Source organism: Tenrec ecaudatus, chromosome 1 (assembly GCF_050624435.1).
Source record: "Tenrec ecaudatus isolate mTenEca1 chromosome 1, mTenEca1.hap1, whole genome shotgun sequence".
Lineage (NCBI taxonomy): Eukaryota > Metazoa > Chordata > Mammalia > Afrosoricida > Tenrecidae > Tenrec > Tenrec ecaudatus.
Window position 1 is genome coordinate 121,410,856 of NC_134530.1, and position 27,998 is coordinate 121,438,853.

Here is a 27,998-nt window from a genome sequence, read left to right on the forward strand (position 1 = left end):
CTTCATCACTCCTCCCTTTCCGTACTTCACAATCTACTGTTCAGATGTCCAATGTCAAATTAAAACCAAAAAGTCAGAAATTCCTGTGATTTGGTAAGAAGAGGTAACAGAGAAACTATATCAATTCAGGGACAGGAGTTAGAACTTCTACTCAGTTCTCATCCAAGCAGCTTTGCTTGACGACAAACAGGGCTCTGCTCTCAGTTACACTTAAGGTAAGATTGGGGGACATGGTTCGCAAGGGTGATTTCATTGTGAAGCATTCTATCCAGGATGAAGGCAGGCAGCTGAGCCTGCTGTGGAAAATCACTTTTTTGTTTTAAAGTTGTGGTGTCGCCAGTCAGTCAGCAGGATTCTACAATGCCAGTTACTTTTGTTTAATGCTGAATTAGACATGTGTGTATGGAAACGAAGTTGAGGCACGGAACTGCCTTTAGAACTATGCATTTCCTTTTTGTTCCTTATGACCCATCTGGGAAGATAATCACTACTTGCTACTTGTGTCCTTGGTTGAATCTTATTACCGTATATACTCTTGTATAAACTGAGTTCTTCAGTACACTTTTAATGCAGATTTTGTGGCAAAATTAGGTGCCTGGGCTGATATTCAAGTTGGCTTATACTCGAGTATATACGGTAACTGGGTTCAAACTGCAGCCTGAAAGTCTCTACTGGGACAATGGCTGTGTTACTTGTATGAGAAAGAACAATAATGAGAAGCACGGAATTAACATGCTACCAGTGTTGTGGTGACGGAGAAAGACGGGCTCTCTAATCCCATACGGTCACGGTCCCAGAAACGCACAGTACATTCCTGCTCTGTGCCCCAGGGTCCTGTGAGTCAGAATGGACTAGGCGGCAGTGAGTTCGGTTTCTAGTGAGTGTTGGGAGTCTTGTGGTGAGTGGGGCATCTTGGGTGTGGCAGGTAAGTTCTCTGCTGCTAGCTGAAAGGCTGATGGTTTGACCCCACTCAGAGGGGTCCCCCAAGACAGACTGGACAATCTGATTATAAGACCCGGGCTTTGAAGGACCTGCTGGAGCAGGGCACCCTTACACCGTGGAAACCCACAAGGGACGACGGTGAGGAGGTTTCATGGAAATACCTCTGTTTATAGTCATAGGGCCTCATTGTGTCCAGGAAAATCTGTTTCCATTTCCACCCCCTCCCTGGCCCCTGTTGTGTTGTACCCTTTTTGTGTACGGGTGTCCTGCTCTGCCCGCCTGCCATCAGTAAGTGACTCATTTCCACTGTGGTTGCCTGACTTGACCCTGATTCTGTTCGTTTTTCTTAGGCATTAGAATTCTGTCGTCCGTTCAATGTCTGCACCATGACACACGTTTCAGGGTATTTCTCCCTTGATTTCCATCTAGCTCCTTTAGCAGTCTTTCCTTCTTCCAAACTCAAACCACAACCAACACAAAGCAAAGCAAATCACAACTAAACACAAAAGACTATAGTTTGCCTGAAATGTCTTCTCGTGGAGAACACTGACTCCTGGGCATTTTCTCTTATGTTGCTTACTATTTTCTGTGTTTGCATATTTTTTCAAAACAAAACTCGCTCCTAAATGAGCTATATAAATGTATTCTAATTTTATTTTAGATAGTGACTTGCACTTTTTACTGACTTGCTGTCTCTCATTTAAAGCTAGCATTTTAGCTTTAAATGAGAGCACATTCAATTTTATATCCAAATAATTATTTTGTAACTCCTCTCTCTCTTCTTCCTCCTGCTCCACCTTCCCTCTCGCTCTCCCGGCCTCTTTTAGAAAATGGATTTAACATGTTTAGTGAAGTGTCAGATCTCACACAGCTAGCCAACTGCAGGGCTACGATTAGAAATCATGTCGGCTTTCCTGCAGAGCCCAGACCCGTGCTCCTTTTTTTGGCAACTCAATCCGTTCTGACACTGCCTACGTTTATTAAAGGAGACCGGACTTTACCAGCACTGAGAGATGCATACGAGAGCACACAGCACGCAAGGAGTAATAGGTAGCAGAGCCCCTGGTGAACCTGCATGCGGTTTTATAGCTTGGGCTTAAAGAGCAATAAAAACATTATCCAGATAACATGCAGGGACAAGGCACAAAATAAAATTATTAACGGAGATAAGCAGTTACTAGGGTTAGACATAAGGAGGCTTGATACCTCAAACAAGTGAGTTTCCTCTCTCAATAATGACAATCATCTCCAAGCATGAGAGTTTGCGTGCCTCAATCTCTGCACACAGATGTGGTTTGTGCATCTTTTGTTTCTCTAGCTAACGGATATAGAACATCCCTGCCAGGCCCCGTGTTTCCTATCTAAGAATTATTTGGGTTCCTGGTACAAGCAAATCAAGCAACTAGAACTTTATAAATATAGACCCAAACCAATATCATTGCCATCGAATGGGTGCAAGCTCACAGCGACCCTGCCTAACAGGAGAGGACTGTGCCTGTGAGTTTCTGAGACTGCAGCTCTTTCAGGCAGCAGAAAGCCCCTGTTCTCCCCTGAAGGGGGTGATGGTTTCCAGGTGCCGACCTTGTGGACTGCAGCCCAATTCCTCACCCTAAGGCCCAGGGCTCCTATAAATCTAAGGCACCAATATTGCTTAGGGAGTGGCGTGAAATATGGAGCAAGACCCGGTCCTCCAGTCATTGAAATCACTGTGGAATCTGCTCCTTCAGGATCAGGCCGGAGCTGGATCCCCATGTCACGGTGGTTTGTCTTATGGGGTCCAGCTCCTATCATGCACCTCCATGCAGTTTCTGGTTGGATGCATCTGTCTCCTGCATGGGGCTGTTGTGAGGTGGGGGAGGTAAGGGGGTGAGTTCTTAGCTAAGTGAAAGGAAGGAAGAATGGCGCCTCCTAGTGGTTAGGTGCTGTTGAGTGAGTCCTTGCAGCTGGGAAAATAAAGAAAGACAGGCGCTGTCCAAAGGTATTGGTTTCTGCAGGCTGCTCTTAGAGAGGCGGGTGGGTATCCAGCCCTTGGATCTCAGGTAAAGCTTTCAGGTAAAGGAAGAGTCAGAGGATGGCTTTGGAGCTTCTGTAGTTGATATTTTCCTCTAGAGCCTGCAAATACTTTGTCAGGGACTCATCAGAGTACCTGAAATAACACCCACAACTTAGAAAATCAGTGGTTAGGCAGGATTAAACAAAGCATTCTCACTCATGTCCTCATACACAACATGACCATTTTTTAACATTTGGCTGAAGAAAGCCACATCAGGAAGTATGTTTAATGCTTTTTTAAAAGCATATCTCTAAGAAGAAAGCAACCGTGATGTGTTCGGTCAGCGGTTCTCATCCTGTGCGTCACAACCCCTTTGGGAGAACAATGACCCTGTCACAGGGGTCACCGATGGACTGCAGTACCAAAATTATAGTTACCGAGGAGCAGTGAAACTAATGTTATGGCTGGGGTCGCCCCAGCATCAGGAACTTTATTAAAGGATCACGGCATTATGAAGGTTGCGAACCACTGTGTTAGATAGTACCTGTCTGGGTTTTCCACTTGTGTTTCTCGTACCTGCCAGTATTTCATGTAACGCAATTGGAGTGCATGTCGTCCTAAAAAAGAGAAAAGCAAATTAAAATGGAGGTCAGAGCAAAAAGCATGGAGTAAGAAATAACCGTTATACAGCATCCTTCTAGTGATTCAGTAAAAAGTAAGAAACTAAAACAGGCCGGAACCAATGGAGAGTCAGAGTCAAACCAGCAGTACGAGGTGAGACGCAGGACACAGGCTTCCCTGGCTCAGCAAATATTGAGGACCTGGTGGGGTAGCCCATTAGAGACTTGGAAAGAGCTTTAAGACCTATTCTTCTGAGAAATTCCCTGCTATCAGGTAAAAAAATATATTTTTATTCAGAACTGGACGGTAGCTGGGAATAGTATGACGTCAGCTTTAAGGAGTAACAGGCTTTGTTCTGCGTCAACACTGGAATTTCAGTCCATCCATAGTCAGGGATCAGTTGTGAGGACCGCACAGGACGGAGCACTTTCCCTCTGTTGTGCTGAGAATCCGGTGACCAGATTTTAACATTGGGGGGTGGGGTGGTTCTTGACTAAAAATTTGGTCTATATGGAGCAACAAAAATTTTCATAGAATGCAAAATAGTATTGTAATATATTTTTTAATTTCCACATAAGTACATTTACAAATACAATACATTAAAAATTATGAATAGTATTATTTTATTCTTTGGCATATTTCTCATTTGAGTGAATTTTTTTAGTCAATTGCTGTCATTGTGTAAAAGGTCATGAAGTTTTCCCCAAGAATTTGTTAAATTATATTTCACACATAAAATGACTTCCTATGTCTGAAAACGTAATTGTGATTTTTCTGATATCCACTCTTTATTTACCGTAGAAAAAAAGGGTTCAGTCGCAGCATTAGTTCCTGGTAAGGACAGCGTGCATTCCACAATTTTTAATGCATTATTGTATGGAACATTGTTTCAAAATGATGAAATATTTCTAACCATTTATTCTGTATTGTGATTTTTGCTGATGCCCAAGATTTAACCTTTTCAATATATTTTTTAATAATGATACCTCATTAAAAAGATCATTTTCGGAAATATTTACTATATGGAAAATTTTGAGTAATACGATCGAATGATTTTTGTTCATCATCCCAATTAAGTTATTGTTGTAATGTAATCCAATGAAAATGTTCAATATCATTGTAATGTACCGTCCGCTCTCCTAAATTATCTGTGCAGTTACTATAGAACTTTTTAACGTGATGCATGATATCCACACGATTTATTGCACCTTGTTCTTCTAGCTGACTTATAGTATTACGTATAGTTACACGGAAGAAAATTATTTTGTAACCACTCTTGACACTGAATTTTTAAATTATTAACTTCATTTACGACTTCAATTACCAAATGTTGTCACCTTTTTTATAGCATTTTGAAAAAGAGCTGCTTGATTGTGTACAAACTCTAGCCAATTTTTTGAAGATTCTTTATCAAAAAACTCTTCTAAAATTCTAGGATATTTATCCTGTGATAGAAAGTAGGATTTCAAAGGTTCGTATACTTACAAAATTCTCTTGACAGCTGGCAAAAGAGCTAACCAGCACGTTTTACTGTACCCAAGTATTTTCTGATATTCGACTTCCGCAGTTTCACAAAATTCTTTAAGCATTTCAATGCCACAGTGTATATATAGAAATAAGAATATATTTTAATATCAATATTTTCCACATCTACGGGCAACAAATCAGCAGCTGTTTGAATGGTGTTATGTGTATGTGCACTGCACAGCCAACACCAATAATGTTTTGATTAAGGTTTTTGGTTAATTTATAAAAAATATTATTTGTACCTCTTCTCGCTTTTCCTCCAAAATTTGCATTTTAGTTGTCTGCACAATATTCAATCGTTTTATGATTTAAATTGTTTTTTCCAAAATATTAATAATGGAACTGAAAATTATTTCAGAAGTTTCACTGGGCACAGAAAAGAAATCTAAAATTCTACATTTTATTCCAGTTTCCAAATAAAAAAATCTAATAATGGTTGAAAATAACTTTATATGCTTATGATTACATGCGTCAGAATATATGGATATATAAAATTATTTTTTCTGGATTTTTGTTTAATTCTGAAAATGCATATAGGGAAAGCACATTACGCACAATTGCCTCGGACATTGTTGTAGCACAGGCAAATTTTTTGTTGATTAACTTTTGACAACCTGTGAAGGAATGACTTTGATTAATAGCACAAAAAGACATAAGTCATTCTGCTAATGCTAATTTCTTTTCTTCATCTACATAAGCTGTTTTGTGAAAAAATTCCTGTATTTTCGAGGAAGATGTTGCAGTATTTAAATATCTTTTATGTTTATGTGTCTCCAGGTGCTTTGCAATATCATTCATGGCGCCGTGCGAAATAGAAAATTCACCAATACATTTCCCACATTTTACCACGTAATCGCTTTTGGTTTTTTTAATAAAAGGAAATTGACTTCTTAGATCATCGTTGAGTTTGCATCCTCTTTTCTTACTCATTATGTTAAAAATCTAAAAAAATCATTTTAAATTATATTGTAAATTATTATATACATATTGCTTAAAAACAGCAGGTAGGCACATAATTACATGAACATATTTTATTGTTAATTTATAAATTAAATTAATTTGATTATTAAAATTATTTTAACATTTAAAAAAATTAATTTTAATCCTATATTCTTTCTTTTTTAAAAATTAATTAATTAATTAATTTTTTTACATTTTATTAGGGGCTCATACAAATCTTATCACAATCCATACATATACATATACATACATCAATTGTATAAAGCACATCCGTACATTCTTTGCCCTAATCATTTTCTTTCTTTTTTTTTTTAAATCTTTTTATTGGGGCTCATAAGGCTCTTATCACAATCTGTGCATACATCAAATGAGCAAAGCACCCTTATACATTCGTTGCACTCATCACTCTCATAATTCACCTTCCACTTGGGTTCCTGGAATCAGCTCGGTTTCCCTTTTTTTTCCCCCATCCCCCTCCCTCCCCAATCCCACCCCTGGTCCCTTGATAGTTTATAAATAATTATTAATTCTTATCTTACACTTCCCAGCGTCTCCCCTCACCCGCGTCCCCCTTGACAATCTCCCAGAGAGGAGGTTACACATAGATCTCCGAGATCGGTTCTCCCTTTCTACATGCCCTTCCCTCCTGGTGTCGCCTCTCCCACCGCTGGTGTTGAAGGGTTCGTCTGTCCTAGATTCCCTGTGCCTCCAGATCCCCACTGCACCACTGTACATCCTCTGGTACAACCAGGTCCGCAAGGCAAGGTAGGATTGGGGTCATGATGATTGGGAGGGGAGGAAGCGTTAGGAACTAGAGGAAGGTTTTGAGTTTCATTGTGGTTACACTGAACCCTGTGTGGCCCATCTCCTCCTCACTACCCCTCTGGAAGGGGTGCTCAGCTCTCTACAGGTGGGCATTGTGTCCCCATCATGCACTCCCCCTCTTTCACGGTGATGTGATTCTCACCACCACCCCACCTTTGATGTTGGAGACCTGGTCTCCTCTGTCCTTCATGGTCACCTATGTTGGTGTGCTGCTTCCGTGTGGGCTCGGTTGCTTCTGGGCTAGATGGCCGCTTGTTTGCTTTCAAGCCTTTAAGTCCCCAGACGCTATATCTCTCAGTAGCCGGGCACCATCCGCCTTCTTCACCACACTTGCTTATGCACACTTTCGTCTTCAGCCATTATGTGAGGAAGGTGATCACACAATGATTGTTTTTGTTCCTTTGTATCTGCTACATGGTCCATTCAACACCTTGTGTTCGCTTAGGCCGTGTGCTTCTTCTCTGTGGGCTTTGTTGCTTCTGAGCTAGATGGCCGCTTACTTGCCTTCAAGCCTTTAAGACCCCAGACGCTATATCTTTTCTTGATAGCCGGGCACCATCAGCTTTCTTCACCACATTTGCTTACACACACGGCTGTCTTCCGTGATCATGTCGGGAAGATGGGTATCCTGCAATGGCTGCTTAGCAGGGTGAGGTGCTATTGTATTGGGGGATTATGCATGAGGAGGCCCAATGTCCATCTGCTACCCTACTACTGAACCTATAAATATATGCATATAAATATATTGCCCCCATAAACATAAATATATTTACATATGTACATGTCTGTATTTAGGCTTCTCTGTATGCACTTTGCCTCCTACTCCTTTCCTCTATTTCCTTTCGCTTTCCTCCCGACCCATTACCATGTTTGGCCTTCATTCTGGATTCAGTAGTTCCTCTCAGTTACCTTGCTCTTGGTCACTCCCTTCCAGTCCTCCCCTCCCCTCCCTCCTCTGGTTTAGAACCATTCGCTGTTCCCTTGTTTCTGTGTTGGGCGACACCTCCTCCCTTCCCCTACCTCCCACGCTCTCATGTCCCTCCAGGACCGTTGGTCCTGTTGTTTTCTTCTCTCATTATTTGTCCAGCCTATCTTGTCTAGGTGGACCTGCTGACATAGTAATATGTGCATACAAATGGATATGACTTTGACTGTACCCAAGTTGCCCATAAGAACATGGCTTTGACAGAAGCAACATTGACACGCTGATAAGCAGAAAAGCCACTAACATACAAAATTTACAAGGTAAAAAACAAAACAAATTAAAAAAGACTAAGCAAAAAGATAGCAAATATTAAAAGAAAAATTGCTAGTAGTTCAAGGTCCTTTCGTTGGCCTGTAGACCATCCTTTATACTCCCTCGGGCTCCCTTTGCTCTGCTTCCTCCGCTGCTCCATTGCACGCCCCCAGTGTTTGCCTCAGTGTGGCGGGGTCAGCTCAGTTGCCCATCCCCCATTGTGTCTCAGGTGCTGTCCCATGTAGGGCCATGTGTTGGTGCAGGATGTCGTATCTCGTAGTGTGGTCAGCTGAATGGTCCTCTCTGTATGACGGGCCCTTCTAGCTGGTCTATCGACTTTGGGCTTGGTGGACCCAGGTGTACTCCACTACGTCCTTTCTCCTTCTTTTGTTTCAGCTTCCTTCTGGATGTGGTGTGGTGGGTCAGTTCCTTTCCCACTCCAGATGATCTATTTTTGTTTTCTGTGGTATTCCCTTCGAGTGTGGGGGTCGGCCTAATTCTGGTTTGGGCCGGCTTGTCGTCCAGCCTCTTTGTGTAGACCTCTGTACTTTGCGTTGCCCTCCTTGTTTGGTGTGTCGTGTTAGGGTCCGTATCATGTTCCAGATCTGTGGGGACACAACCGATACTCTCCCCCGGGTGGGTTAGTACCCTGCCCCCCCCCATACCATCCATTCAGATTCTCCCCCTCCCGGTTCTCCCTCTCTCTACCCCACTACTCCTTCTTTATGCTGGGCTCTCATGTACCTCCCTAGGTGTGGCCTGTCCTCCCTCCCACTATCTATGCTTCCTCCCGTTTATTGTGGGATGGATGCTTATTCTTCTATTTCTGTCATGCTGATTGTACTTACCTCAGGGGACTCATGTTGTACCTGTCCCTTTGGGTCTGGCTTACCTCGCTTAACATAATTCCTTCCAGCTCTTCCCATGAAATAATGTGTTTCATGTGCTCATCGGTGCTTTTCAGTGCTGCATAATACTCCATTGTGTGTATGTGCCAAAGTTTGCTAATCCACTCGTCTATCGATGGAAACTTAGGCTGTTTCCAAGTCTTTGCTATTGTGAATTGTGCCGCAATAAACATTGGAGCGCATATGACTGGTCGTGTTTTATTTGCTGCTTCAAGCGGGTATATGCCCAGTAGAGGGATGGCTGGGTCGTAAGGTAGATCAATTTCCATTTTCTTTAGGTATCGCCAGATTGCTTTCCACAGTGTCTGTACAAATCTGCACGACCACCAGCAGTGGAGGAGGGTTCCTACTTCACCACAGCCCCTCCAACACTTGTTGCTCTCTGATTTACTGATCTGGGCTAGCCTCAGGGGTGTTAGGTGGTATCTCATGGTTGTTTTGATTTGCATTTCACTTATGGCAAGGGACTTCGAGCACTTTCTCATATATTTATTGGCCATATTGATCTCCTCTCTAGTGAAAGTTCTTCTCATTTCTTTTGCCCACTTCCTTAGGGGGTTAACTGTTTTCCTCTTTTTGCAGGTCATGATGGTGTTGTAGATTTTAGTAATGAGCCCTTTGTCTGACGTGTCATTACTAAAAATCTTCTCCCAGTCTGTGGGTTGCCTTGTCACCCTCTTGGCAAAGTCTTTCGAGGTGCACAGGTGTTTTATTCTTATTAGATCCCATTTGTCGATTTCCAGATCACCTGTGTGTGTCCCCTTCCCTGTTGCAGTGAGCCTATGTGCTCCCTGGGCCAGTGCTCTGAGATTAGTCCCGATTCCCTCCTTAATGGTCCTGATGGTTTGGGGTTTGACTTCTAGATCTGTGATCCACCTTGAGTGTATTCTTGTGCATGGGGTGAGGTAGACGTCTTGTTTCAACTTTCTACATGTGGATATCCATTGTTTCCAGCACCCCTTATTAAAGAGGGCATCTGCTTCCCACTTGACGTTTTTGGGACCCTTGTCGAAGATCAGTTGTCTATATGCTGATGATTTTACTCCTGGGCTTTCTAGTCTTTTCCACTGGTCTGAGTGTCTATCATTGTGCCAGTACCATGCTGTTTTGACCACTGTAGCTGTGTAGTAGGCATTAAAATCAGGTAGGGCGAGTCCTCCAATTGTGTCCTTCTTCTTGAGGAGTTCTCTGCTAATTCTGGGTTTCTTCCCTCTCCATATGAAGTTGGTGGTCAGTTTTTCCAATTCTTTGAAGAAGGTTGATGGTAATTGGATTGGTATAGCATTGAACTTGTAGAGTGCTTTAGGAAGAACTGTCATCTTTACTATGTTCAGCCTACCTAACCATGAGCAGGGGAGGGTCATCCATTTGTGAAGGTCACTTTTGGTTTCCTGTAATAGGGTTTTATAATTATGCTTATAAAGGTCTTTAGTATTTTTTGTTAAATATATTCCTAGGTATTTCAGTTTGTTCTTGGCTACTGTGAAGGGTACTTCCCTCTTAATCGCCTCTTCCCTGGCCCTGTCCGATGTGTATAGAAACCCTACCGACTTCTGTTTATTGATCTTGTATCCTGCTACTCTTCCGTATTCCTCTATTGCTGTAAGTATTCCAACTGTGGAGTTTTGGGGGTCTTCAATGTATAGGATCATGTCATCTGCAAATAACGATAGTTTCACCTCCTCCTCTCCCAACTGGATCCCTTTGATGTCCTTCCGCTGTCTTATGTTGTTAGCCAGAACCTCCAAAACGATATTGAATAGAAGAGGGGACAGGGGGCATCCTTGTCTTGTACCCTTTTTCAGTGGTATTGTTCTTGTCTTTTCTCCATTGACTATGATGTTGGCTGTTGGTCTTTCATAGATAGCTTGTATGAGCTTGAGGAACTTACCTTCCAATCCTATCTTCATGAGTGTTTTGATTAGGAATGGGTGCTGGATGTTGTCAAATGCTTTTTCTGCATCTATGGATATTATCATATGGTTTTTATCCTTTTTCTTCTCGATGTGGTGTATGATATTGATGGATTTTCGGATGTTAAACCATCCCTGCATCGCTGGGATGAATCCTACTTGGTCGTGGTGAATGATATGTTTGATGTTCCTTTGTATTCTATTGGCCAATATTTTGTTAAGGATTTTTGCATCTATGTTCATTAGAGATATTGGTTTATAATTCTCTACACCTGTGGGGTCTTTTCCCTGTTTGGGTATCAAAGTAATGCTGGCTTCGTAAAATGAGTTTGGGAGCTTGCCGTTCTTTTCTATGTTATGGAATACTTTGTGGAGGATCGGTGTCAGCTCTTCCCTGAATGTTTGGTAAAATTCTGCTGTGTAGCCATCTGGCCCTGGGGCCTTTTTCCTTTGTAGGTTTTTGATGACACTCTCTATTTCTTCCTTCGCTATGGGTTTGTTGAGGTTCTTGATCTCTGTCTCAGATAATCTAGGGATAGATTGTTTTTCTAAATATTTATCCATGTCTTCCAGGTTTCTGAATTCATTAGAATACAAACCTTCATAGTACTTTGTGATTATCCTTTTTATCTCATTGGGATCTATTGTTATTGCCCCCGATTCATCCCTCATCCTGGCTATTGATGATTGCTCCTTTCTATCTTTGGTAAGCTTTGCCAGGGGAGTGTCAATTTTATTAATTCGTTCATAAAACCAGCTTCTAGTTGCATTAATCCTTTGCATTGTTCTTTTGTCTTCCCACTGGTTTAACTCTGCCCTGATTTTTATTATTTCTTTTCTCTTGCTATTGGAGGGGTAGTTCTGTTGACTCTGTTCTAGTTGTTGGAGGTTTTGTGTTAACATATCTGTCATACGCCTTTCTTCTTTTTCATATATGCATTCAGTGATATCAAGCTACCTCTGATAACTGCCTTTGCAGTGTCCCATAAGTTTTGATATGTTGTATGCTCATTCTCATTAGTTTCTAGAAACTTCCTGATATCCTCTCTGATCTGGACCTTAACCCATTCATGTTGCAGGAGATCGTTGTTTATTCTCCAATTGGTGGCCCTTGTTTTTCTGGGTGCCCTCCTGTTCATCTCCAGCTTTATGGCATGGTGGTCTGAGAAAGACGTCTGGATAATATCTATGTGTTTGAATTTACTCAGGCTGGCCTTGTGTCCCAGCATGTGATCTATTCTTGAGAAAGATCCGTGTGGATTGGAGAAGAATGTGAAACCTTTTGCTTTTGGATGAAAGGCTCTATAGATGTCTATCAGGCCCTGTTGCCTAATTACATTGTTTAGCTCTCTGGCCTCTTTGCTGAGCTTCTTTCCCTGTGACCTGTCTTTCTCTGATAGTGGAGTGTTGAAGTCCCCCACTATTATTGTTGTTTCCGTGATTTCTTCTGTCATTTTTTTAATAGTTTGTTTGACGAAATTTGCCGCGCCATTATTAGGTGCATAAATATTCAGTATGCTAAGTGCTTCCTGGTTTACTGAGCCTTTGAGCATTATGTAATGTCCCTCTTTGTCTCTTTTTATGTTTTGGATCTTGAGATCCATTTTGTCGGAGATTAAGATAGCCACTCCTGCCTTCTTGGAGTTACCATTTGCTTGGTAAACTTTCTGCCAGCCCTTTATTCTCAGCATATGCTTGTCTGCTCGTTTAAGGTGTGTCTCTTGCAGGCAGCAGATTGATGGGTTATGTTTTCTAATCCAATCCTCCAGCCTCTTTCTTTTAACATATGAATTGAGCCCATTTGTATTCAGAGTGATTATTACAATCTCTGGCTTCATGGTTGCCATATTCTGTTTTGTGTTTTGGGTCTTTGCCTATCTTCCTTCATATCAGTGTACTGCGTTTGAGTGGAGGGTTTCTATCCTGTCCTCTTTTCCATCTGAGACCATGTTGTCCTGGTACGTGTTGCTGGCATGTTGACTTCTAGATGGAGATGGGCTATATGGTGGTCTCCTGGTGGTTCTAGTTGGAGCTTGATCTTCTGGCCATAGTGAGTCAGCCAGTATGTTCTGCAGGGTCGGGTGACTTGCAGTATATTTTTTGAGTTCTTCCTTGTCCTGGAAGACCCTTATCTTACCCTCTATCTTAATGGATAACTTGGCAGGGTATAGGATTCTGGGGGAGGCATTTTTATCTTTCAGTTTTTGGAGGATGTTGCTCCATTCTCTCCTCCTCTTCATGGTTTCTGCTGATAAGTCTGAGCATATTCTTACCTGCGCTCCTTTGTATGTGACTGTCTTCCTTTCTCTTGATGCTCGTAAAATTTTCTCTTTTTCCTCTAAGTTGGATAATTTTACAATTATATGTCTTGGCGTGTTCTTCTTGGTGTTTAGCTTAGCCGGCGTCCTCTCTGCTTCCTGTATGAGAGTCGGATTCTCCTTTGTTAGGTTGGGGAAATTTTCTTCCAGAAATTCCTTTGCTATCTTGGCGGTCGATTTGTGTGTTATGTTGTGTTCCGGTAGACCGATTATTCGAATATTATTCCTCTTCATAGCATCTGTCATTGATCTCAGGCTGTCTTCTGTTTCTTTAATTTTCCTATCTGATTGTTTTTCTCGCTTGCTTCGTTTGGTTTGAGCGTCCTCGAGTTCACTGATACGGTTCTCAGCCTCCTCAAGCCTAGATATAGCTTCTGTGACCTTTTGTGTGGCCTCTGCTACCTCCTCTGTTAGTTTCTGCAGTTCCTTTTGGTGGATAGTATTCATCCCCTCTATTGTGGACTTCATCCCCTCTATTGTGCATTTCATCCCCTCTATCGTTGCATCCTTATTTTGGTTTGCTTCTCTAAGCTCCTGTATTACTGCAAGCAGAGTTCTGAAGATTTCCTTTTGTGGCTGATCTATATCTGTTTCTTCTATGAGTGACGTTAGGTCTGTTAAAGTGCCTCGTTTCTCTGATTTTTTTGTTGGGAGTGATGTGGTCTGTTGATTTTTCCTTGATCCTTTCATAGGCCCCATGCTTCTGGGAGACAGGAGTAATCTTATTGTGTGGAGGCTCAGGCCACTGTGCCGTCTCCTGGGGTGGTTGGGGCGGGCTGCGGCAGGCTTAGGGCTGGCACTGGGTACCCCACAGGGCCCCCAGGTGGTGAGAGCTGGCTGGAGCTCACTGACGGCTCCTCAGGGACTGCAAAGCCGAGTCCCAGGCTCCACTGCAGGTGGAATGTTTGATCTGCCCGGGCTGTGAGCGGGCGCGGGGAGGCCCCTCGGACAGCTGCGCAGACAGCGGCGCGACACTGCAGGGAACAATGGTGTTCTCTCTCCGCCCTGCTCTGAGCTCAGAACCCCGCGGACCGTAGTGGCTTGGCACGAAACCGCAGGGGGTAATGGCACCGGCAAAGGAGGCTTGGTGCGAAACCGCAGGGGGAAATGGCGCCCTTCCTCCGCTCAGGCTCAGAGTCGCGGTCGCCGGGGTCCCCGCAGCACCCTGCGGAGGGCACCTACTCTTGTGCCTTGCGCAGGGAGGGGCCCTTGGTGGGCAGACTCAGCAGCGCGCGGAAGCTCAGGGTCCAGGACAGGCGCGGGTTGGGCTATGGCTCCCGTCGGCGGGAAGTGCTCAGCGCAGGGTCCCGGCCAGGAGTGGAGCTGGCGCTAGGCTGCCAGGGGCGGGCGGGGGCGGGCAGGGGTGGGAGGCTGGCGCACGGAGGGCAGGTGGAGAGGTCCGCGGCAGCGGTGCGGGTGGATGGTCCCCCGTGGGGGTCGCCAGACAACCCGCGGGTCCGCTCCCCTGAGCTTGGATGAATGGAGGGAGGGACGCGAGCCCAAGGGCAGATCGCTGCCCTGCAGGGAGAGGGGAACCTCGGGAGAAGAAAGCTTCTCTCCCAGTGGGGATCCGCGAGTGGGGAGTGGGCCGCTGGTGTAGGGGAGCGTGACCTGCTGCGCCTGTCTAGGCAGGGCAGGCAAGCGGCTCTGGGCTGGGGTCCGGTTTGGGGATGGAGCCTAGGCCGGTCGCCAGTGAGCTCACAGCAGCTTAGTGACCAGAGATGTCCCACGAGTCCGGTCCTCTTTCACCTAGACCCCTGCTCAGGACAAATACGTGGGGTGGGACTGGGGTGCTGTCCATGGGGGATATTTCACTCACCAGACTCTTACTATTCAGCTACCTGGTCGCCAATCCCGCTTTGTTTGGAGGAGCTCTCAGAGTATGCGGGTGTCCCTGTCGGCCATCTTCCCGGACTCCTCTATTTTTTTTCTAAATAATAACAATACTAACTTGTATTATTTTTTTCTCTGAATTTGCTGTAATGTAAGTCGTCAGTGTCACTTTCAAGGCCGGTGCTATACTTTTTGCCGCCGCTATAAAATATAAATAATACGAGTACTGTCTGCTAAATTCAAGAAAATTTATGTATTTATGAAATAAATAAGTAAATTACTTACCTAAATTCTCTGAAAAGCTGATTTGTTGCCCTCACTTGTTTTACTAGCACTAGCACGCAGTACGGTGTTTATGGTCTGAGAGACAGTTCCAAACTGTTTTCGTCATTGCCAATGCCAAAAAATGCCATTGTTCATTAAGGCCAAACAATGGTGGACGAATTCTTACAACTAATCAACAATGCGAACTTTAATAAGCAGTTCGAGATAATCTGTTTTCAACAAGTTTTGTTATTATTAAAGTTTAACATTATAAAATTAACAAAAATAATATAAATCTCCTATCCTGGCGAAATAGCCACATGGCACCCGAAAACTGTACATTCCCTTCCCGTTCTCCCGCCGTTCCCTTGCATGTCGTGCATTCCTTCCAAAAATCGGGACTTTTGTAAAACGCCGCGGGACGCGGGACAAATTGTTCAAAATCAATTGGCTGTCACGCCAAAAGCAGGACTTCTGGTCACCTTAGATAGGGTCGCAATAGGTCGGAACCCACTTGATGGCACCTATCAACAACCATAACAACAAGATTCTCATCTTTGCAGCTACAGTAACGTTCCTGGACATGGCCCCAGGGGTTCACATGCCAGACCCAGTGTGCCTCATTGAGAACATTGATGAGCAACTGGTCGTTAATCAGGACGCACTGGAGATCCTGTCTGCCATTCAGCAGCCTCTGGTGGTGGTGGCTATCGTGGGCCTGTACCGCACAGGAAAATCCTACCTGATGAACAAGCTGGCTGGGACCAATCAAGGTAAGTGCGCCCAGCGAAGATCTGCTGTACTTCTCTCTTCATTCGTGCTGAAAAGTGTCCAGTGCCCTTGCCGTGTTCCCATTTGTCTAGTTGTCATTGAGATCTCGACTGGTTGCAGTTTCCACGGTCTCCTCGGGCTACTTTCTCCACAGACTCTCTCCGGGACCCGCCCCCGTTGTTCTGAGCCCCCTGCTGCATCCCCACTCTCTCCTGCAGGCTTCTCCGTTGGCTCCACTGTGCAGTCTCACACCAAGGGCATCTGGATGTGGTGTGTGTCTCCCCGAGAGGCGCCCGACCACACCTTCGTTCTGCTGGACACCGAGGGCTTGGGCGATGTAGAGAAGGTAAGGGAGGGGTGAACAACCCCGTTGCTGACCATTCTTTGCACAGGCAGTTTTCACCCAAATTTGGACTTCCATTTCACCGGAGCAAACCTTTTCTTTCTCCAGTTTTAAATAGTCCAAGTTAGGAATCCTGAAGCAAGAAAAAATATTTATAAGCCAGAACCATGACTAGGGGCTTCGACCCAGGTGTTGAATTAGGCAATGAGCCAGATGTGGAGAGCAGGTATCAAGAGGCTCCACGTGCACAGGGCAGTGACTGGCGAGAAGCTGGAGGTCTGTGTCAGATCAACTTGACTCCAATCTTCCAGACAGATAACACAGAGAAAATATGCCTTAGCACAGAGCCCAAGGCTCCTCCATCTTTTTGGGGGGAAGGGGTTTCTCTAACACATAATTTGAGATACTTGTGCTATTTCTGAGTGTGTGCTGATGAGCACACCAAGATCACTGGGGTAGGGGGCAGGGAGACTTGAATGGTAGCACTTACAGATGCCTTTCTACCACCTTCACGACAGACTTCCCGTTGGGAAGAAAAGTGCACAGTCACCTCTTATGAAGTAATAGAGCGGGCTCCAATTCTTCCCTGGAGCTGTCCCTCCACGTTGCTACTTCTTTTTGTAAATTTCAGTTTGCTAACAGCGTTCAGAGATGGTCAACTTCAAAACGAATGTTTCCTCATTTGTAAAGCTCGCTTCACAGTGCTACTTTGAGTATTATAGAAAATCCCTGTTGTGAGTTGCTTGTTTAAAAAAATAGATTCTAAATGAGTGGTTCTCAACCTTCCTAACGCCACGACCCTTAGATAGAATTCCTCCTGTTGTGGTGACCTCCCCAACCATAAAATTATTTTCGTGGGTACTTCATAACCATAATTTTGTTATTGATATAATTCAGGCGACGCCTGTGAAAGGGTTGTTGAACCTCCAAAGGGTCCCGCCCCACAAGTTAAGAACCGCTGCTGTTGTACATGACCTCCATATCAGGTTGAAATCAACTCAGTGGCAACCACCCCAGCTCCAAGTTTGTGCTTATAGGTCCAAGTTGTTTTACATAAAGATTATGCAAACACTACTTTTAAGAACGTTGGTTATCCCACTACTTTGACTCCCCATTTGGTAAATATACAGCAATAGCTACCATGGGGGTGATGAGTACACAACATATTGTTCTGTATAAAATGATCAATTCTGATGAAAGCAGAAAGTTCTCATTTGCCTAATGATCATTGTTGTAGGTCTCTTGTTTGCTACATGAAAATCACAGGTCTATTTCAATGACCACTCTTCTGAGATGCCATGAGGTAAGACTTACAACTGTTCTGACTTCCAGGTGGACGAGGCGCATGATTACAAGATCTTTGCCCTGGCCTTGCTACTGAGCAGCACCTTCGTGTACAACACCAAGTACCAAATCGACCAGCATGCTGTTGACCTACTGCAGTATCTTTTTTGGTTTAGGACAGCACACAGCCAGAGAGAATCCAGCATTAACTGCTCTATGTGTGCCATCACTGCAAGGGAAGCCTAAGCTGCAAGCATGTTCACTATTCAAAATGCACGGAAACGCTCTGCTTCTTTACTGAAGAGAGGATGTGCTGCTTCCGATTCAAGGGGACAACACGGGACCACTTTGCTAAGATTAAGAACCCCAACACCAAACAGACTTGCATTTTTAACATGTAGGTGAACTGGAATGGAAAGCTGCGGTGGGAATCATTCGAAGTCAAAACCCAGGAATGGGAGTCTTTCAGGAGCCTGGTGTAGGGAACTGCAAGGTGGGCAATAGTGTGACTCACAATAGTAGGGGTGACGTCAGTCACCATCATTGCTATTTCTGGCTCTGCTCAACACCCACCAGCAACATATTTGGCTGTCATGCAATACACAAGCTGCCCTTGCTTTCCTAGAGCGAGCTTACATTTGCAGGAGACTAGCACCTGTCATTTACGCCATCCCAGTTAGCACTGCAGTTTACTCAAATCTTACATATGGGCTGGCCCAGAGTCCTTTCCCGGACATGAGTAAACAAGCTAAACCAGTTCACAGGTCGGGGAGTTAAGGTTCAGAGATACGTAGAATGAAGCATGAGCTCAGATCCTGCCGTATTTCCAGCAGTTATCCTTAATGGCATGTCAGCAATGTTACAGAAGTCACAAATCTGCTCCTGGCAAGATGCTCTTCTGATCTTGCTGAGGGTGAAGACGCGGCTAACTTGGAGAGTTTCTTCCCAGAATTAGTGTGGATCGTGCGAGATTTTTACCTACAGCTGGAAGCAGATGGGCAACTCCTCACAGCAGATGAGTACCTGGAGAATTCACTAAGGCCAAAGCAAGGTACGAGTTTTGAAAAAGGAAAAAATCATCTAGAAAAGGAAGTGCTAACGTCTTTTGCTTAGAAACCAGTAACTAACTGCTATCAAATTAATCAGGGCTCATTATCTCTGTATGGGTTTCTAAATGAATGGTTTCCTGTATGTAATCATCTGTCAAGCTTAATAAACACAAACCACTGGGGAAAATCCAGCTGTAGTCATTCAGCCAATTCCAACCCTAGCAACCTATATGTGGTTAGCAGCCCCTTAGCACACTGAAATAAATAAATAGCATTAATTGAGAACCAACAAATATATCCAGCATTACTTTGCATTACTCTTAGATTCCTGGAGCACTTTTAAAATTTTTCTCTTTCCTTGATAATTTACTTTCTATCTTTTTGCTCAAATTTTATGAAGCTCTATTGAAATACATAACAACAGGTAAAAGAAATATTTATTGAAGGGAATAGATGAAAATTAACATGAGCACTATCCTAAACAAATTTTATTTTCCCTTGACCAGAGACAGATGGAGGAGCTCACAAGTTCAACTTGCCTCGTTTATGTCTTCAAAAGTTCTTTCCCAAAAAGAAATGCTTTCTCTTTGACTTGCCCAGTCATCAGAAGCTCTCCCAACTCAAGACTCTACCTGATCAGGAGCTGCAGCCTGAATTTGTCCAAACAGTCTCAGAATTCTGTTCTTATATCTTCAACCATTCTAAGCTCAAGACTCTTCCAGGAGACATCAAGGTCAATGGACCTTGTGAGTATTTTTAAGTTGATTGTCCTTCCATCCAACATGATGAATATGGAACACTGTCATGAGATTCTCCTTCCATGGTTGACAAAAGCACACGCAATTACCATCGAGCATAAACTTAGCAAATACTATAATATTTTAAAGTTTAAGTGGGCATCAAAAAAGTTTCTAGTACTTTCTTAATTATGCTTCCAAAGGAGGCTAAAATAGGAAGCCAACCCAAAGAAGGACATACCTGGTCCACTGTGGACGCACATCATGTGCTTTGGAAGCATTTGTTCCACTAAGATGTTGGGTGTTAAGTATGTCTCTGACTGTGCTAAGGACAAAGTATCAAATAGTTGGTAATCAATACAACCTTACAGAAATGGAGGCCCCAACTGTCCAAAATGCTCATGGAAGTCTGAACAGACTTTTTAAATTTAATCATTTTATTGGGGGCTCTTATAAAATTCCATACATCAAATGTATGAAGCATATTTGTACATATGTTGCCATCATCATTTCCAAAACATTTTCAACTTGAGTCCTTGGTATAAGCTCCTCTTTTCCCCCTTCCTCCCTCACTTCATGAATCTTTATCAATTGTATATTGCTATTTTTTCCTATGTCACACTGTCCATTGTTCCCTTTCACCCACATTTCTGTTATTTGTTCCCTTTGGAGTGGGGGTGGGCTATATATCCAACCTTCTGATGGAATCTCCCTTTCCCACTTCCTCCCTTCATGATATCCCCACTCCCACTACTGTTCCTGAGGGGTTTATCTGTCCTGAATTCCATGTGTGGAGAGCTCTTACCTGTACCAATATATGTTCTCCGGTCTAGCGGGATTTGTGAGATGGAAGCGGTCATGGTGGGGAGGAAGCATTCTGGAACTTGAGGAATGATTCTCTGGTACTATTCTACACCTTGTTGAATCATTCCTTCCTTATAACCCTTCTGTGGGGAGATATCCAATTGTCTACAGATGGGCTTTGGGTCTCCCTCTAACCCCCCTCGCTTGTACTGATGAACACAAGTTAGGATTGTGTCTAAGGTCCTGTGCCATAGACCTTGGTAAGGTGTTTCTGTGAGACTGAAAGAAGTTGAATGTAACGAATGTTATGTCAAAGACAAGGAAGGAAAACATGGAAGTTTCAACAAAAATGGAGGAGATCTGGTATAACTTGCTCATTTTGTGTCTATTCATGGAGGGTAACTCTCGTGCAAACTCACCATAATGAGTGAGAAACAAAAGGGTGTATAAAGAGAATTGAAATCAGAGGAAGATGATAAGCCAGGAAAGAGTGAAGGGGCTACAGGCCTAATGGCATTCTAATGAAATGAAACCCTTTTGTGTAAATAATCACCTCTCATTTCTCCATTGGTGATGGCTGATATATGGCAATGACATGATTACCTTGAGTGGTCCCCCACCCAACCCCTTTTTTTTTCTGTGAACATAGATCCTTTTTAAAGAATGCATGGTCAGGTGTTTTGATGACAGAGTATCTGAAAGGAACTGTCCTGGGGTAGCTGGGCACTGTGCACAATAGTAAGAAAGTTCAGAGAATGCCTTGTTAGATGTGTGTACTCAGAACAATCTACTATGGAACGTGCCTTCTCTCCCTGAAAATAGCGTAAGCATCTTTCTCCCCCATGAAGGTCTGGAGAGCCTGGTGCTGACCTATGTCAACGCCATCAACAGTGGGAATCTGCCCTGTATGGAGAACTCAGTCCTGGCCTTGGCCCAGATAGAGAACACGGCTGCAGTGCAAAAAGCCATTGCCCACTATGACGAGCAGATGGGCCAGAAGGTGCAGCTGCCCGCAGAGACCCTCCAGGAGCTGCTGGACCTGCACAGGGCCGTGGAGAGGGAGGCCATCGCCGTCTTCATGAAGAGCTCCTTCAAGGATGTGGACCAAAAGTTCCAGAAGGAACTAGAGGTAAGTCTTGTTATTGGTCGAGTTCTGGGGTTGGGAAGCTGTGGCTTGAAGGCTACAAACAGCCCTTTCAGTACATACATGTGACTCAGAAGTACAATTGAAAAATGTTCAAGGGTCCTATTCAGATTATGGTCACTTAACTCGTTTGTGAAAAACATACATTCGACTCTAAATTATTTTTTAAATTTGGTGGGAGACAGAATTTGTTCTTCCTTCTCACAACTATGCTGACCCCTGCTCTAATTCCTGGAGGCTAGTTAGCAGAGACAACATATTACTATGAATGGGGAAAAGCACAGAGACTTCCTTAAAAAAATCAATTCTTACTGAATAAGAAAGTAACTGTATGGCCAAGCAGTCATTTTTATTGGGACGGGGAAAATCACTTCTCTGGACTCTGTGCATTGTGAAGATTGCATGTGTGTATAATTCACTTTTATCTTGATATTCCCACTGGTCTCATTGCTTGAAATTATGTTACACTTTTAGAAATTATATTTCTTAAGTGTTGCTCCTCATTTTTACTGAGTTCACAAAGTGTTAGAGGTGTCTTCTGAAAATGAAGTACAATTCCAGGCAAATGGTAAGAAATGGATGTCTTCCCAAACCAGAGCAACCCAGTCGTCCATCCCACAATACTTCAATGCTAGCCTCCTCCTTTGACATCCCGAGTCTGTATAACAGTAAAAGCAAGCATATTCCCATGGACTAGCTTGTATTTAAAAGGACAAGAGACTAGGCCACTGTGTTCTGTTGGTCACAGCTAGAGGAGAAGTGACCAGAGGAAGGGGTTTGAGATGTCTAACTCTAGAGAATGCCTGGATTCTATTGAGCATCTCTCCCAGAGAGGCAGCTGTGCTGCTGCTGTCTCCTCCTGATGTGTCTTTGTTCCTTGCAGACCCAGCTGGAAGCAAAGCAGGAGGGCTTTTGTCAGCAGAACCTGCAAGCATCATCAGAGCGCTGTGCAGCTCTGCTGCGGGAGATTTTTGGTCCCCTGGAAGAAGAAGTGAATCAGGGGGTCTATTCTAAGCCAGGGGGGCACTGCCGCTACATTCACAAGATAGAAAGTCTGAAAAACACTTACTATCAGAAGCCCCAAAAGGGAATACAGGTATTCCTACTTCATCTATTCATTCTGAAAGCCTTCTGGGGAGTGAGGAACAGACTCTAAAAATTCAGGGAGAACCTGAGAAAAGACACAGAGACTGCACACAATTGAGGTTTCTGTCTTCGTCTAGAGCAGCGCTCTCAACTTGTGGTTCACGACCCTTTGGGGGTTGAACGTCCCTTTCACAGGGGTTGCCTAAGACCATGAGAAAAAACATAGGCATTTTACAATCTATAATTACGTATTGTCCTGTGATTAATCACTATGCTTTAATTATGTACAATTAGTAACCATGAAAATACATCCAGCATATCCAATATTTATCTTTCGATTCATAAGAGTAGCAAAATTACAGTTAGGAAGTAGCAACGTATGTAATTTGAGGGTTGGGGGGTCACCACCACATGGGAACTGTATGGAAGGGTCGTGGCGTGAGGAAGGGTCCTGAGGTTAGGCGCACTTTCACTCAGTAAGCAGATAGAAAACTACATGGTTACGTATACTAATGTTCCTGAGGCATGCTTTTGATTTAATGATAGATAACGATGAAATTAAATGGAAATGTCAGCAAAATCACCAAAGTTTTATTGCAGCGTCTAGTAGAGCAGATTCTTTTTCCTTGCACAGGATAGAAATCTAACTATGAAAAGTAACTTAAGCAGGGGAAAAAAGTCATTTTATGCTCACAAAAATTGAAAGCAAGAAGCTTTAAGTTAGCTTCAGGTACAGCTATATTGGGGAGTTTATACAATATCATCAGTTCCATTTTGTATGTACTACCCCCATCCAACTGCACTTTCAAAATTTGTTCTTTTGCCTCCTTATTAACTTAATTTCCATTGAAACCCACCCGCATGATAGAAAACACAGCACCCACAGCTCTGAGCTCAGCGAGTCCGTGGGGCCTGGGTTACAGGATTTGGGCCCTTGATCCCCTTCCCCACCCACCCAGCCATATCTGTCCTTTAACACTCAGACTGCAGTAGCTCCAGCTGGTGAGCCAGTTCTTTGTATCAGGTCACTGTGTATCTGCTTGGCCAGCCTGCAACAATCCACAACCCTGTGAGAGGAGAGGGGACGGAGCGCTCCAGCAGGGCAGAGGAGCACTGTCAGGGAGGGAGATCATGCAAGAACTCAGACAGGAAGGTGTGCACATGTGCAACCACTATTTGCAACTCTAAGTGCATGTCGTTTGGCATTCCTAGGCTGAAGAGACTCTGCAGAAATATTTAATGTCCAAGAAGTCTGTGAGCGACACAATTCTACAGACAGACCTGATGCTCACAGCAAAGGAAAAGGAGTTGGAAGGTGAGAAGAAGGCAGCTACATCAGACATTACTTTACAAACAAACAAATGCTGCAATGACTTAGCCTGTTCTTTCTGGGATCATCTCAGTTCAGGGACCATGTTGATCACATGCGATCCACATATGGGATCAGATATGTAAAAAGGAGCCCAGGGAATTTTCTCCATAATCAGAGTGTGAAGCAGAAGAAAAGGGCACTGGAATCTCAGAGACGTTTGTGTTTGTCCTTCGTCCACAGAGGCCCGTGTGAAAGCCGCAGCTGCTCAGGCGGAGGCACGAAGACAGGAGGAGATTCAGAGACAGAATCAGCTCAGAATGGAGGAGATGGAGAGAAACCACCAGAACCAACTGAGACAGATGGAGCAAGACAGAATTAACAGGCTGGCCCGGCAGCAGAGGGAACAGGAGCAGGAGCAGCAGCGGAGAATGCAGGTGTGCGGCGAGGGTAGCACCTTCAACTTGCAGTCGTCTCTCTGTACTGATGAGTACATATAGCAATGACACGGGGAGCGGGACCACATGCTAGTGTGACCCGGAGTAAGGATTCTGGAGAGTAGATCGCCAGGTCTGCCTTCAATTTCCACCGATGACTAATATATGATTTACAAATCACTTCTAACTGCTAAGTCGCATAGTTATCTGTTCTGTAGAATAGAGATGGTAACAATATCTATTTTATAGGTTTTTTATAATTGAGTTAATATCTGATTTTGAAATGGAACAGTGCCTAGAAAAGAGCAGGAGATGCACCGTATATACTTGTGTATAAGCCGAGGTTTTCAGCACATTTTGATGATGTAAAAGCCCCCCTCGGATTACACTCGAGTGAGGGTCTCACTTACCTATTCTCTGGTGTAGTGTGGGTTGGTGTTCTCCGGTCTCTCTGCTCATCTCTGGCTACTGCAGCCTCTGTGGGTTCTCTGATGACTATTGATACCACCACTCTTCGTTTCACCTGCACCTGGCAGCCTCAATCCTGTCCACGCTGTACTGGGCAAGGAACTGCCCGCTTCTGTGTGCTGGTCCCTGGGGCGCACCGCATCCTTGTCGGATGAACATCGATGCGGCTGCTCTTCTTCTCCCGCTCTTCTCCAGGGATGTGACCAATGACGTCGCCTTTACCCTCTTACCTGTGCTTGGTCACACCCCCTGGCTCCACCCAAGCATTGCTGAATACAAGTATCAGCATATCTCTGGTCTTGGTTATACAGTACGTTGGTTTACAGTACTTAGTCTGCTATATTTTATTTTATTTTTAACCTTTCTCTGCACCCAGTGTTGACTATGCTTGGATAGAGCAGCCTGTATTAGGGCTCATCATACCCAGGCTGCTTTGTGTATGCCCTGTGTGACTCATGTGCTGTGTTAGCACTTCCCATACCTATGCGGTAGCGCTGCATGTGCAGTAACACAGCGCAGCGCATGCAGCAACAGTGCAAACACGACGCAGCGTGTATGTTATGAGCCCTGACACAGGCTGCTCTGTGCCAGCAGTCATGTCATCACATGTGGAATGTCATCATTCTGCATTAGGCCTCAAACTGTACCAGCTGCGTTGTGTGCCTGCGGTAAAGCAGCGCATGTAGTCATGCAGTGCCTGCAGTAACACAGCACGGAGAGTTGTTGATACCACATTGTTTTTGTTGACCCTCTTGTCCACTTACAGAGCTAGTTTACTGTTTTCCTTTGAAATAAATATTCAAAACCACTTAACCTATGGATGCCTCAATTAATGTAATCTTATTGGTATCTATTTTAATTTCTAAATTTACCAGTAGCTGCTGCATTTCCCACCCGAGGCTTAAACTCGAGTCAATACATTTCCCCAGTTTTGTGGTAAAATTAGATGCCTTGGCTGATATTCGGGTCGGCTACTACTCGAGCATATACGGTAATTTGCTAAATAAAAGAGAAGGACATTTCTAACCGGCAATACTCAGTCTTTGGTGGTAAGTTCTCAATTGCTGTGAGTAATCTTTTGCTTTAGCCATCGATTACTGTACTAATTAACTTCACATTCCGTTTCTATGATGCTGACCTTGACACGATCATCTCTGGATATAAATTTACTTTGCTGATTTTATTTAATCAATTAATGTTATTTCTTAGTAAACAAGTATTTTAGTCGATCAAGAATTGTACAAATATTTTACCTGCTTTGCCTTCATCTACTCTATTCATTGTGTAGCAGAACCATGATGTTACCATTTATCAGATGAGAAAAAGTGAAAAGCCAGAGATAACTAAATGCCAACATACTGCAGCCAGCCTATCAGGTTATCAAAATGCCTTGACCCCTTCTAGTGGGTCTGCTGTGTTTCCCTTCCCTCTGGGACAACGGTCACCTTCTTCTCCCTGGGTGACCTGGCTGCTACTTGGAAGACAGTTTCAAGATTGCAGCTCTGCTATAAAGGCAACTAGAATCCATAAGCTCCTGACTGTTTCCTTCACCTCTTCTCCCCCAAATATGAGACAGATACCCCTATTTAAGGCTCAGACACGCCACCTGATTCTGGATGACTCCTTGTTGCTGAACCCTTTCCCTCATAGAAATACGCTAGACAGTCATCTGTGTAGCAGAGGCTTGAAGTCAAGTGGTAATTCAGTTTCCCCAAGAAGAGTGTTTAGAACAAGGCAGGAAGGAACCTCTGGATGGAATCAAGGCATACTGACACTTCAGAGGCTAGCAGGTGGGCACGTTTCTGTAGCAGAGAAAAGGTACAAGGTGGATGACTACAAAGGAGCACATCCAAGGATGGAAGGTAAGGGAAGATGAAGGCAAGAGAGGGATGCAGGACTGTCTAATACTGTGGATGGATTAACATAAGGAGAAGTTAAAGATTTGATTTTCATAACAAAATAAGTAATGAGAAATCAATTTATGTGACCATACTCTGCACTAAGTTATAAATTCTTCCTGTATTGTTGTTTAGGAAGAAGCCCAAAGGATCAGACAGACGCTTGAAGCCCAAACTGCAAGACTTCATAATGAGATCCAGCATCTTCAGAACACTAATAGCTCTTCAAATGAGTGCATCCTACTGTAAAGAGCTAACTACCAGCGTGTCCTTTTATGTTCACTCTCACTGAGGGCAAAGCCGGCCAGAGAAATGATAGATGTTGGGACAATTTCCAGTTAAATAAATTTCATAATGAATATGTAGAACATTCGTATTGACTTCAGAAGAATGGTGTGGTACGTAGTAACATGTACATCTCAAAAGTTCAGTAGTTAACACTATGCTTTCTGAAGTGGATTATAACTTGCATATGAGCTGACGTTTCATCACTGCCTTATTTTAAGGTGCTCTGAGACTTGTCTCTTCCACTCACACGCCACCCTTCTAGTTTTCAGCGTCTCTTCAGAAGCGTGCACGTTACCTAGGGGTGTTAACCTTCAGGGGCAACGAGTTAGTTAAAAGGTCTCTTCAATCCAATGTCTTTGACTCTTACCAAACCACCCTGTCATGCATGGATCTGGGTAAGAAGGTGGGGCTTCTGACAGGATCCGCCTGTGTGTAAGTGCTAACAAGTTTCATTTTGAGTGCCATCCTGTTGAGTATCACATGAGCCCTCTGTGAAGGAAGAGGGGGGAATCTCTCTGTGATCTAGAGCCAGGGCGAGAGTGCATCTTCTGGATTCCCAGATGCCTGTGCAGTGAGCCTCATTGATCCAGAAACAGCTTTCACATCTGAGGATGGCAGAGGAGCAGCAGCAGTAGAACCAGGAGCTAGAGTGTGAGACCCAGAATGGTGGATTTCATCTGCAGAGCAAATAAAGCCGGTTGCTGTTGTGGATTCGGCTGGCTTCTGGAACAGGATGCCTCTGAGCACTTGATTGGGGAGCAGGTCGGCTGATATATGAAGGTGGAACTGAGTCCTTTCAAGCTGTGCTTTACTGGGGTAGGGTGCCTCTGGGCATGTAATCCAAGGAGCTGGGTTTGATGCTGCAGTGGTGCTTGAGCTGAATGCTTTCGGATTGACACTTACAGTGGAGTGGCATGCCCTTTGGGCATTTATTAGCAGCCCAGAAGGAACTTTGTAAAATGTCCTGACTGAACATCTGTATCCTGATTATTTCTCATCTGCATTATAACCTGTTAACTTCCTTAATAAATCTTTTTAA

The 27,998-nt window shown here is 43.9% G+C and overlaps 1 protein-coding gene across 2 annotated transcripts; it reads left to right on the top strand.

Annotated features, from left to right (window-relative positions):
* LOC142456841 (guanylate-binding protein 5-like) lies at window positions 1-27,998 on the top strand. 2 transcript variants are annotated; one of them, XM_075558146.1, is made up of 11 exons: window positions 1-215; window positions 15,905-16,114; window positions 16,331-16,458; window positions 17,788-17,897; window positions 18,594-18,790; window positions 19,295-19,534; window positions 21,178-21,458; window positions 22,357-22,569; window positions 23,772-23,874; window positions 24,112-24,305; window positions 26,807-27,998. In XM_075558146.1, exons 2-11 carry the CDS (start codon window positions 15,925-15,927, stop codon window positions 26,918-26,920), a joined length of 1,770 nt encoding a protein of 589 aa, XP_075414261.1. In that variant the 5' UTR covers window positions 1-215; window positions 15,905-15,924; the 3' UTR covers window positions 26,921-27,998. The 2 variants fall into 2 exon arrangements, with proteins under 2 accessions (XP_075414261.1, XP_075414270.1); XM_075558155.1 differs by lacking the exon at window positions 1-215 and adding an exon at window positions 712-925.

What these genes read in the sequence shown, in the direction of transcription:
- LOC142456841 (XM_075558146.1), top strand. Translation starts at nt 15,925, where the DNA reads ATGGCCCCAGGGGTTCACATGCCAGACCCAGTGTGCCTCATTGAGAAC. An exon ending in GCTTGGGCGATGTAGAGAAG is followed by an intron (nt 16,459 to 17,787) that starts GTAAGGGAGGGG and finishes TCTGACTTCCAG; the next exon opens with GTGGACGAGGCGCATGATTA. An exon ending in AGTTCCAGAAGGAACTAGAG is followed by an intron (nt 21,459 to 22,356) that starts GTAAGTCTTGTT and finishes TGTTCCTTGCAG; the next exon opens with ACCCAGCTGGAAGCAAAGCA.